Here is a 13,612-nt window from a genome sequence, read left to right on the forward strand (position 1 = left end):
TATATATATATATATATACGAATGTATATAGATTTGCATACTCGAGTCTAGAGCCGCGTTCGCGCCGACATTAAAGGCTCCGGGAGTCTCCGCGCGGCCGAAATGTCACGATGGTATCACGGATTCTCCATTATTCGTTGAGACTGATAGAAATCTAAAACAATATAAAAAGCGAATGTCGCACGCGCGCGCGCGCGCGAGTTCGCGTTATATGCAATTCTCGCTCGTCTCGTCCCGCGATCCGAGAAGACATGCTATGAGCCCCGCATTATACTCACAGCGGTGTTCACAATAGAACATTGATCGACAGAAAGAGAGAAAGAGAGAGAATGGGCGAGGGAACAAAAGATCCTCGATTACTTTTATTTCAATTTCTTTCTTTTCGTTTGTGCGATTTCAGAAAAAGAAATTAAATTCTGTCGTACAGTTACATGCAATAGATCAAGTCCTCTCTGTTTTTCTTTTTCTCCCGCCCTCTTTCTTTCTCTCTCTTCTCTCTATATGTCGATACCTGAAATGACTTCCCGCGTATTTTGCAACTGACAATTCGTAGTAGTCTCTCAGAGTATTATTCGAATACCTCGCTTCGTCAAAGTCAGTTTTATTTAAATGCAAATATGCTAACAGCGTAAAGAGTACGCCGCAAGACCTTAAACTTAATTTGGATAATAAGGTTTCTCATCGATTCGAAATCGATTTATACATAAATTTCAATAAATCTTACCCTTTCGTATTCTTAATTCAAGGACAATTGCAAAGATATTAGAAATTGTTATTAGAAATTGTGCGACACAGAGGATGCCTTTCGGAGATTTCCTCTAAGAAAAATTTAACTCGTAAAACTCAACCAAGGAATGTCATTGAGACTAAAATAAAAAGCATTGTCGAACACTCCGCATATCTTATCATAAATTCAAGCAAAAGCGTCGCTTTTCTTATGCTAATATTAAAAACTCTCAAATATCATCAAAACTGCATATGCGATACCGAATGTATTTTCATGAGGCCACAAGTGTCGCGCGCAGAAATGTTATGACAGGACGATACGACTGCATTCCGTTTTCCCAAAGCCAGTCGAAGCCTGACAATTCAACCTCATGACAGCACCTGTCCCAATACAATGCCACGTGAGAATGAGCCGTCACGTGAAATCAACGCGAAGGCGAATCCGCCAGTCGCAACCTTGAAGAGGGTCATGTCTCGTAGACATCGTGTCATCGGGTTTTCTCTATAGTTATCCCCACATCTGTCCCTCTTTCTCGCCCCCTTGTTCTCAACTCTCTCGCCTTCTCTCTTTTCTCTTGCTCCAGCTCGGCGTCATCGTCTTCGGCGCCATGCATGCCTGAAGACCCCGGTGAGCTGGCCTCGCTTGTCAGAATCATCCAGACGCCGCGCCGCGGTGCTACCCGCGCGGAGGTGCAAAAGCAGAAGAAGATCTGCGATGGAGAGAGCTAGGACGAGGAGAGGAGAGGAGAGCTCCACGAAGAGGAGCGTCGCGCTATACGGAGCTGGACTGGATGGTAAAACGGACGATGGACGGTGTTTGGTTGTTTGTAGAATCTGGGTGAGTGACCTGGGTCTCCGGCCGGCGGTTGGTCGCCTGGGCCGCCAGGAAACCTGTTTTCTCGGCCGTCTCTCCTTCTCGTCCCCCCTCCCTCCCTTCCGTCCATGTGCTCTCTTCTCGGTCCCTCTCACTCCGTTCCTCCCGATGAGCCGGCTCGCCGCCGCTTGCTACGCTCCGTTCCTCGCTCTCTCGCGAACTGAAAACGCCGCGAATCATGCCCCAGCGCGATTTTCACGGCATTGTCCGCTCGGATGGACAAGTTTGAAGTTCCCGGGAAAAGTTTTTCTCCAGATAGATAAAAATAAGAAGAGAGAAAAAGGGGGAGAAAGAGAGAGAGAGAAAGAGAGAAAAGACCGTTAGAGGAACGCGATCATCTAGGTCGTGATGATCCGGGTGAAAGTGCTGAGCTAACGGGAACGTCTTCTTCCCTCCTAGATATCGACAGAACGAGCGTTAAAAGATGCATGCAGAGTACATCGCGTAAAGTACACTTGAATATGATAGAGTACACTAGAAAACAGCAAAGTACAGCTAAAACAGTGATATGATTATAACAGGAATTATAATATTAATAGATTGAGAAGAAACTACACTTTGATTTCGAAATAAATTTAGCTCGCGCTTGAATATAATTTTCTGAGATGTAGTGATTTTGGTGGTTTTTATTAATAAATATAAAAGTTGAAATAGTCAAAAATATATCTAGTAGATGTTCAAAAAAATAAGATATCCATCAGTTTGTTATACTTTTGACATAACTCTATTAATTTAATCTATACGTCAACATGACGTATAGTTTTGTTGTTTGTTATTATAGTTTGTGATTATAGTTTTGTATATAGTTTTTTTTTATTTTAACCTATTATTCCCATCTATAGTATATTTTAAAAGTATAATTCAATGTACTTTATCATTTTTTTAATATATTTTATCGCACTCTATATTCTCTAATATAAATTATAAGACTGTAACTATTCATACGCATAGAAAATATTATCCTGTAATATGTCTTCTATTTTCTATCTAATTTCCGCGCATCTAATTATCTTCTAATATTACTAGAAACTCTTAATCATATCTCATCGTTTTCTACGTTCCATTCTCTAGTAAAATACAGTTGTAATTTCATATCTTTATGCGCGTTCTGTCAAACAATATATTACCGTGAAAATATCCTAGAAAATGTTCTACCATTCGTATTTACTGTCCAATAATTAGATCCTATCACTACGAAGAAAATTTTCTGATTTAACTCTATTATATATAATAATACACATATCATTCTGTTCATTAGTAGTTTATCAGAACTGAAAATGTCCACGGTTCTCGTAGTATCGAAGTATTATACCTACGCCCAATTGTATCCAACGACCAATTCGACAACGGTACGGATCCAGACGAACGTGTAGGTGTATAGGTGACGCATATACAGGTGTGCAATCCGTCTGCGCCACGACTACGACACGCGAGGGAACGAATGCATATAACCGTGCGCGCGGGATACTTAGGATTATGCAAGCGAGTCCGCTTTCTACGTGGGCTTAGAATCTAGGTCGGACACGAAGTCATTGTTTACAACGAGCCACCGGCGCGGATAGATAGGTTCGCGCTCACGAACGGATGAGGAGATTGCGTCTTTTAAATATTTCGCACGAAGACAAATGCGCGATTCTTCAAGTGCAGCACGGGGATCGTCGTCGTCGTCGTCCCGAGTATGTGCATTTGAAGAGAATTGGAGTAAATTATACAAATTACATTCAGAAATTAAATACACATCACTTTCCCTCATTATTCACAGTGGATTCATCGAGTCTTCGGAAGGATAATAATTAAATGCGTACAGCATGACGCATTTGTTCCCGCGTGGGCAAACTGTCGTTCGAGCTCTCGTGCTTTCATGAATCGAAACCAGCAAAACGTCGCGTATGCATAGTGTGCGGCAACATAGGGTTAAAGCCCTGTCGCGTGATTTTCTGTTAAAAGTTCTGTTAAGTTCTGACTAAACACGATAATATCGATTGTGTGTGTGTGTGTGTGTGTGTGTGTTTTGGAGCAACTCATAGCCTCCACGTGGTTTTGAATTAATTAATGTTACTCGATTTAATAAACAAACATATATATTTCCCCAGGTAATTCTATAATGTAAAAAACTTGAAATATATTAATGTTGACTGTATATTGACGCAATCGAACCTGACTGTAGCGCTATGTGAAAATGTAGTTTTTGCGAAATGAAAAATACACAATTGGTTTTTTTCCACGGCGAAACGCTGTTTTCTCGGAATGGTCAAGTAGGAAGCCCGCTAAAGTAAGTGCTATTTCGAATGCATCGAGTAAGGAAAGTGGCACAAGGCAGCGTGGGCGACTCGTTGCGCAATAATATTGACGGACAAATAGGCGAGCGAAATATTTCTATTGCCGGAGAGACAGCCGCCTACGAAAGTGGAGAGAGGAGGAAAGAAAAGACGGAAAACGTATTCTCCCCGTTTCCTTTTCTCTTAGTAGTCCATTTGGCTTTCGAGACTTTACTTATCTCCTTTCATATAAATATTCCTCAGATAGATTTATACATTACATTATATAATAAGTTCTACTTTAATCACTTCCTCTTCTCTGAATTCAAACTAAACTTTTTACTCTGATAGCAAGTAAATCTTTGCTCTCATGTAAAAAAATATATAATGTAATATTTCTCCGCAAATTATCACATATCTTTTCTTAGATTGTTTATTTATCCTTAATATCTACGATGTGTTACTCTATAGGGTTTTCTTTCTCAAAAAGATCTTGCTCTTTAAACGCGAAACATTTAGCTTTCTGTGTATCGGTTCCATTCTGGTGGTATTCCATTCTGTATATCGGTAATAATGCGAATCCTGTAGGGCGCGCATTGAAGCGCGTCTTCTGGTACTTATCGCGGTCATTGCACTCATATTTTAATATTAGAATGCGACCGATAGGGTCCTCGCGATAGAGTCCTCAATACAATAACGCGATCTGGCACCAAACGGCAACACGGCACGACACGGCACGGCAAACAATTTTGTTAAGAGAAACTGACGCATCGTCACACGTGCGACATTTCGAGGAATCATTTAAAACTTTATAGTTGTCACGCTTGTGGACGAGAATATCAACACAAAACAACTCACGCAACACAGTTCCGTGTTTCGAGAATTTAAGCTATGTGCGAAAAATATGCCGTTTATCGTATCGATTTATATGATGTAATTTTATTACATTAATGTAAAATAACATTTAATTAAAGCCAAAATAAATATTGGATTGAACGGAAAATTCGTTTTTCGCTAAGAAATGGCATTAGTATAAATACAAAAAATCGAAACAAACTTTCCGTTCAACCCAATAATTTATAATTTCCTTTACTGCTTAATGTTAATCTTTTTTCCATCACAGATCTGAAATTCCTCTATTTGTTCGATTGACAAAAAGATATGGTTATTTTTGCATCTTTGATTGATACAATTAAGTAAAAACTCGACCAAATTGACTTTTTAATCAAATTATACTTTACGTCAATTATACGCCAATTATATGAACGCCATTTATCTTAATTATATTGCACACAAATTGACGTATTACATATAATATTATCTGATATGAGCCACTTGATTTCTAGCTAAAATCTAGAGTAAAATCTACTTTCTATGCGTCAATCACTGATTTCTCCATCTCTAAATTATTTTATTTTGCAGTATTTAAATGTGAACAATTTTAACATAATATTGTACATGCATGGGATTATATTATAAGAATTATTATATATTATACATACATGGGATTATATTATAAGAATTACTGATCCTGTAATGACAGTATGAAATGCGAAGCATATTTTCCATGTTTCTTCAAAAAATCAGACAAACAAAATAAGAAAATGAAAAAGATATTTATTTTAAGATATTTCTTTTATTTCTCGAATTTTATAAAATATATTAATGGGATCTACGAATTTTATAATTAGACAATACGAAACAATATGTCCTCTTAATCTCAATCTTTTATAAAAACACCAAACTTAATTCTGCGTGATTTCTAGCAACCTGACAGTGATTTGACCTAATCCTGCCAATAATTGTGCACGTGGTACAGACTTGTCGCTCGATCTCGGCAATTTCGACACGTCAGGCGCGGTTTCGGCGTAGATCGCGAGACGCTGCCAGTGATTACGCGAGGAATGAAGACACCGATCATTTGTCAGAACGCGCGCGCCGACCGCGTATATTAAGCACCTGTGGCCCGCGGAAAACTCATCGACTGTGTCTAATTGTATGACGCGGTAGACGGACAAATTGCGGGATTACAAAATAGCGCCTGGTAATGCGAACGTGTACGGTGCAAATGATTTGCCGCGTACGTTGCACAGTAACGCAACGCATCTGCTGTCCCTTTGTTGTTTGAAGCTTTAAGGTGAATATATACGCGCGGCGCACAAAGAACCGTCATGTTTCGCGATTACGTGAAATCATTCGCGACCGATCGCACCGATGCGTTTCGAGCCGCGATCTAATTCAACGCGAATAATAATCATCGTATGCAGCGAAGTGCAAGGAGAAACCCGGATGCTCGCGGAAGCGATTTCGCAGCAACGTAAGTAAGGTACCTACGGGCATGAAAGATAGAAAGAGAGAGAGAGAGAGACCGTCATTTCGCGACAGCGCAATATCGATTTCGCCAATTGCAAAAAGACGAGACATGTCGATCCTTCAACATTACCAAAAAGGACAAACCGACTCTTTTCGTTTACATTATTTTCCTACCGTTCCTTATATCTGTCTGCCAATTTATACTCAAAGTAGTATGACTTATGTAACGAATGAGAAACATGATAGTCTATTTTTAGTTTTGGTGTGCCCTCTCTCCATTTTTATAGAAACGCAATACTTTATTTGTCTGTTCTGTTTTGTTGCAAATCTATAGAATTTTATATGTTTTGTATTAAATACAAACATTATTTTAACATTTCACAAGGAATGTATATGAAAAAATAGAGGAATAAAATGAAAGTGAGTGAAATAATCGGAGCCGCGCTTTGTCGTGGCACACAGTGGATTTCGAAATAAACTATTATAACCTGAGATATATCAAGATCGTTATCGAACAAAGGAATGTCTTATTAATTATCTGACAACGATCTGCCAGTTGATAAGCCATAGTCGCACCAGTCCACGCCAGTAACGTACGGAATCCCAAAAGCTTTAATTGGATGTCGAGGCTGCTAAACATAGACTGTCAAAAGAAAGAAAAAAGCAGCTAATTGCCAGACTGCCTAATCGGCGGCGATCGTTATTTTCGCATTTTGGGAATTTTAATTAACGTCGTTGAAAGAGAGAGAGAGAGAGAGAGAGAGAGAGAGAGAGAGAAAAACTGTTTTCACAAAATCATGTTCCATGAAAGACTTCTTCAAAAGTATTCGCTTACATAATTAAATTTTCCGCGCACATTTAAAGCACGCAGATGTTTATCCTATCCGTTATGTCATCGGCGACAAGTACAAACAAAAGAACTAAAAAATCTTAACATTTCTAAGAAAATATATGCTGCGTCATAAGATTGTCACAAAGTAGCAACTATAAAATTATAAGAATAAAACGATATTAAAGAAAAAGTTCAATTAATTATTTTTACGTTAAAAACTAAAAAATGTTGCTATACAAAAATACTTACTGATTTTCACACAACTCAAAAAGTAACTTGTATGCTTTAAATTAATTTCAATTTCTAAAAACTCTATCTTTAACACCTATGATTTTTTTACTGAAAATATAAGAGACTATCATTTTCTCGAGATAAGCAACATATCTTTATCAAAACTATCAATTTCATTTTCCAGACAATGTAATTTTTTCGAAACAAAAATATAATCACAAGGACAAAGTCCCGTTCCTGCTGTTATTGCAAATTCACAATCTATTCATAATTCAGTTCCCCGCATGAGGAAAGTAAAGAAATGCAAACAGCGTGCACGTCAGGCTATTAAACCGATACGAGTTTGTTACGAACGGCATGACCGTGACTTTAGCGACTTTCTTCCCGATAAGATAAGATAGGACGCAACGCGCACTAATAAAAAAAAGTAGCCTTTTCGTAACATAAAAAAGTCTTTATACGTGCAGCACAATACGCAGCGATACGCGTAATCACGCTTACGCGATGCGCACACGAGTGACGCGTGCGGATGCATTTCCGTTTGTTTATTTTCGATCGGTCCGAAAATCAAGAAAACTCGTTTGCATCCTCGTTACATATAGGATTCGCAACGATTCAGAATCAGGGTATAACCTCTATACCGCACGCAAAAATAAACCATTTGGAAATCCGCCGGGACCTGTTTCGCACGTGCGAGAGAGTGCTTATCGTCGCGCGCTCGCGAATTTGCGGACACCCCCGTCAGGTTTGACCCGGAATTTCGGCCGCAATTTTCGACGGCAGCGCAAAACATCGCCCCGCTATACAAATTATGCGAAAGTGTCGGGTACGCGGTGCCGTGGCGGCCGGGTATACGCGGTTTCGCGAACCGCAAATTTCAGGGCTTGTATAGTACGATCGCGAGTCCTCGATAATTCGGGGGTACCGTCGCCATCTCGCCGATCCTTGCAACAGTCTCTCTCTTTTCTCCCCCCCCCCCAACCCTCACCCGCAGTCCCTAGCCGTCCGATTCGCCCTCTCCCAAATTTTTTACTGGCCAATGCACCTTCCGACCATCCCGCGTCACCGCATTTTACCTTGCCCGTCTCCCTCGAGGCGCTCCGTATATTTCGTGCACCGAGTATAACGGTGCTTCTTTCGAAGACGCGGCAGGTGCGCCGCGAAAGCGGCACTGAAACAATGGGAGGATTTATGTACGAAAAATCTTCGCTGTAACGCATATCCGCGAATCGAGGAAAGCAGTTGTCCTAAAATACATATCTTTCCAGAGGTTGCTCGCAGGATAATAAATTTCAAAAAATAATTAAAATAAAATCATATAGGATACACATTCTTAATACTGTGGGATTGAAATCGTAGTTGCTTACGACGTTTCAATTGCAAATGTTATTGCGTATTTGTATAGTTTCTGCAAAGCTATTCGAAGTATGTCTTTTACTTTCATGTTTCTTTATGTATGTAAGAAAAAATCTTATACATAAATAATTTAATCAATTAATGTGCATAAATATTGTTAATTTTTTTATAAAATCAAAATAAAATAAAATTAGGATAAAAGATAATTTTCATGTGGTTGTTGTATAACATGTCGCGCATTTCACTGTCATCTCGGACTGCGATTTATAGTATACTATTGAGTTATGCATCATTTCACATCTAAAGTTAGCGTAGAGAAATTTCAAGGTGACGAGTACGCGAGTCTCATACCCGAGCACGCCCTTATCGATAAAACATCTATTTTCTCCGCGTTCGATATTTCAACGACTTGTCAATACTTCAAGGTGCTTCTCTTTATCGTCGACACTATCGACATGCATAGTGAGAAAAGAAAGAGGGAGAGGAAGAGAGACGGAGAGAAAGAGGGGAAAGATAAAGACGAAGATTTTATCTTTCCCTTTCTTCTGTCTCTCGGAGAAGAAACTATTTCGCTTATTTCGAATATCTCGCGCGGCAGGATTATTATTCGCCAGGATTTAAAGCGATGGCCCGATAACTTTCACCTCCGGCAAAGAGCCAGCAGTTCTTATTGGCCAAGTTCGCCGATACGTTTCCTGCTGCGAGCCGAGAAGTGCACGGGAGCATTTTTTCGAGATTGGAAAACCGGAAAACGGAGCCGCCTGGGAGAGCCGCCGCGGCGGCGATGACCCCGGAATACCTAATGGCGTTTGTAGTCGTTGACCCTTCGGAGCGTCAAATACTAAACAGATGTCAACTGAATTCACTCCCGGGGAGGCGCCCGGATGCTCCTTGGCGCCGCGATAAATTCGCAGACGCCGCGAGGGCCATTAGGGATAGTTGAAACCGAGCGAACTGCTAATGAGTATTCCGCGAATAAGTACTGGTATTATTAACTCCGAGTGTCGGAGATCGATCGGCTGCATCGCGACTGACGGTCAGTTGTTGGACTGGATGAATGATGTAATTTACAAGAAGAATATGCTTAAACCGTGGGGTCTAAGCAAAAAAAAAATGCTAGCATATATAGTTTAAGAATTAACGCAATAAATGCCAATAAATGCGAGAGTGAAATATTATTTAATACACACGGAGAGAATTTTTTTTTAAATTTACCCTGCAAATCATGTTAATTGTGGGGCAATATAGAATTTAGGCAAATTTTACTGTGCACTGCAATAAGATTTTACAGTAAAATTTATTGCACAGTAAAATTTGCCTAAATACTATATTGTCCCACAATTAACATGATTTGCAGGGTAAATTAAAAAAAATTCTCTCCGTGCATTAATCAAGATTTATCATTGTTAAATTTTTCAAAATAATTTTGGGAACAAAATATTTTAGTGATATTAATAAAATAGTATTGTTGCGAAGAGATAAAATTTTCTTTTTGTGAAATAGCAAACATTCTGTTTGCTATTATAACGATTATTTACTCAAGATGCATGTTATTAACTTTATTTTTGATTCGCGGAAAAATCATTAATATGAAATGCAAAATATGAGCTTGTTATTAAATATATCGCTAATGGATGATCTGCATGATACAATAATAATCAAGCTTATATTGTACGTAGTGCATAATCCAAAATAAGATTTGTAAAATGATATTTTAAAGATTACAGACTATGAAATACAGAAAGAAAGTCTTATTTCTCAACATGTTAATATAATATTTTATAATATACTAATAACAAGAAGTTATGTATGTCAATACATAAAATCCAATCTATATTTCCATATAAACGAAAACATAAAACACATTGTATTTTTCGTAATAAACATCAATACGCTCAAACTGAAATATAACATATGTTTCATCGCCAAAACATCATATCTGAAATTCGCAACATTTCTTCTCTTCTCTGCGAGAACCTCTCAATAATTATGGCGTTAATTAAGATAATAATACGTAGGTGAGCTAATACTGTTATCGTCATCGAGATGACTGTTTCATTGGCTAATAAATGATACCCGAGGACAACTGCTTCTTTTATTACATAAGAGATAAGTATTGCCTCTGCGAATTAATTTCGTGCGCGCTCGCGCGCGCGCGCGCACGTGTGTCCGAGTGCTCCGAAATTCGACCCGTTGCGTAACGAAACCGTGACGATGACGATTTTTTCGAAGACACGATTTTACTCCGCTCGAAAACGAACGTTACTCTCGTCGAAACGTCGCGAAACGAATGCAAAGATCGACCGCTGGGACCAGGATTTTCTGAGATTTTACGCTCGACCGGCATAATAATCGCGGTCTTTGGCCACGTGGTATAATTGGCAAATATCACCGGCCAAGTAACGCGAAACGTGTACACCCGGTGTGCCGCGTGTGTATTCGTGCGTGTGCAAACAGCGCGTTGATATGTAAGTTGGCAATGTCCTCGAAAACTGAAATAGTTGTGACTTGACTTGAAAGGAAGACCCTTGACAGGTAAACTTAGAAGCGTAATTATATTAATTCTTCGTGATCATCACGGACACAATCACGAATTCCTTGAATATACATCATTTTATTCGAAAAATGTCAACATTGAGGGAGGGGTATTTAAAAACATGATGCAATCCGTATGTTACAACGCTTCAACGATTTTTATGACGAAGAAATGAGATCTATAATTTTTTAAATGACATTGACTTATGATTTACGATTGAAACGTTGACGCGGGATATTACGATTCATAATAAAACATCGGTAATATACATACATAATTGTAATCCTAAGAGTTTTCAATACATAAAGTAGTAGAATAAAGATATAAAGACAATGCAAATGTAATATATATCCATATGTTCATTTCCCACCCGAAAATTATAATCAAGCGTAATTGCAATTCGTGTACGTTTGATGTACGTCAAAATAGATATGTATGATAATACGTGATATATAAATTAATATGCAATTGCGCGATAATATGAATTCTATCGATAATAGAAATATTAATAAGAACTTGTAGTGTGTCGGGCGCTTATCGCACTTGTAAAAATTCGGGAGCGAATATTTCGCGAGTGTACGTTCCAACGTTCGAAATACGCGACCTTCAACGAGTGCCTTTCGAAAATAGGCCAAGATCTGTGTAATCTCTGCATTAAAAAGACACGTATGTAAATTTCAAAGAATCGTCACATTGTCTGACTACTTTATTCAATTTACTCGTTCCGAGTATTATACCCATTACGTGCCGAAGAGTCACCATAAGAATTTTCGATATACCGTTCGCAAATATTTACAAAACAATTATAAGTTATTCAGAAACGTGTGTACCTACGCTCGATCGTTATTCCACTTCGAGCTCTCCACAAAGTTCGAAATCGACTAATGGTTCACATTTTGGATATATTATGATTAATGATTCACATCGATTTTGCGAATAATACTCGCGACTGCGAATCGTTCGCAACGATGATTTTATTCCAAATAATACAGTGTATTGTTACAGCGTTTTCGCGAAAGCGCAACTGCATAATCCCCCGGCATTACAAAAACATTTTGTAATTGTAATTATTATTCTGACCAAACAATGCAATCGTAAATACGTGCAAGTAGGACAATAATCGTAAAATATTATTGAAAACGTGGCGCGGACTTCGATGAAAGCCACGTCTCGCGGAAGCGAGATCTCTACGTGCACCGCAACCGCGGTGTCTAATAATATAACATTACAATTTCCCGATATTTACGGTAGTAATATCGAACCCGGCGGGAGAACAATGACGATTTTCATTTCTCGTCGACAACAACAACGTGTCGTCGTTGAGGTGTACTCTGCTCCGAAACCGGGCGTGGATCCGGATTTTCGGAGCACGAGTCGAAGTGGAGTAGCGATCTTCGATGTGCTGTCGGCGAACACGCGCACACACGTACACTCGGAATATTCGTACGAAGGGTCGCACCACGCCGCGATGTAAACACAAACGGCACGGCGCGGCGCGGTGCGAGGCGTCGCGCGCGCGACGCCAGGTCGCGGGGTGACCAACAATCGACCCGCGGTACAAACTAACGCGGTATAACGACACACCTGAAACGAGAGCGCGCGGGCCCGCCTCGGGATTCCGTGGAAACGATAACGTAAACGCGTGTAAGACGAAGAAAAACGTGGAGGAGCTTCCACGTTTCTTAGGAAGCGCACACACACACTCACCTGGAGGTCATGACAGCCGTTATCCCTGTGACTGGCAGCACGTATCACCCCCGCACGCCAACCCCACTCACTAATCTTATTCACCTTCAGCTTGGTGAAACCACTCACCGAGAGAAACCTCTTTCCCACGATCTCCTCGCGAAACTTGTACGCCATATTACGTTCGGTAAACCGCGGCGTGCCGAATCCGCGACTTCGGATCGCCACAGCCGGGTCCGCCAGTCACCCTTTCCCTCGCACGGTCGCCCTCCCCCTCCCCCTCCCTCCCGCCCCCACCCCCTCCCCCTCCCGCGAACGGGCGCCCCCAGTCTCCCTCCCCCACCGTTCCCGCTCCTCTTCCGTCTTCTCGCGCTCTCTTTCTCACTCTTTCCTCTCTCTTACGCTCGCTCACTTCACTCTCCCGTCCCCGGCCCCCTGACGCCGACCTGGTTTTACCTTCTATCCTCCGAGGAGCGTGCCTCGCCCCCGAAAAGAAAAGAAAAACAACAAACGGGCGCACGCACCGCGAAGCACACACACCGCGGGGGGAGGGGACGCGACGACGAACCCTGTCACAAACGATCACTATTCCTCGACGGCACAAAGCACCACTCCGCGGCCGAGCTCTTCCCGCCGAAGATCACGAAGGGCCATCGAACAACAGGGCCATGAGGCGATCGGCCGGTCACTCGTGTTATCCCTCTCTTCCCTCGCTGCCGTCTCACGCTCGTTCCCTCTCTCTCTCTCTCTCTCTCTCTCTCTCTCTCTCTCTCTCTCTCTCTCTCTCCCCTCAAATTTAT

General features: G+C 40.7%; 1 protein-coding gene across 1 annotated transcript in view; it reads right to left on the reverse strand.

Annotated features, from left to right (window-relative positions):
- LOC105453254 (serine/arginine repetitive matrix protein 2) overlaps positions 1-12,994 on the reverse strand; it is a 282,577-nt gene extending 269,583 nt beyond the window's left edge. The window contains exon 1 of the mRNA XM_011695046.1: positions 12,834-12,994. Coding sequence (XP_011693348.1) covers positions 12,834-12,989 — 156 coding nt within the window. The 5' untranslated portion in view covers positions 12,990-12,994. The remainder of the gene's footprint in view (positions 1-12,833) is intronic.
- Between the last annotated feature and the right edge of the window lie 618 nt (positions 12,995-13,612).

The sequence above is a fragment of the Wasmannia auropunctata genome, unplaced genomic scaffold (assembly GCF_000956235.1).
Source record: "Wasmannia auropunctata unplaced genomic scaffold, wasmannia.A_1.0 LD336001.1, whole genome shotgun sequence".
NCBI classification, from domain to species: Eukaryota; Metazoa; Arthropoda; class Insecta; order Hymenoptera; family Formicidae; genus Wasmannia; species Wasmannia auropunctata.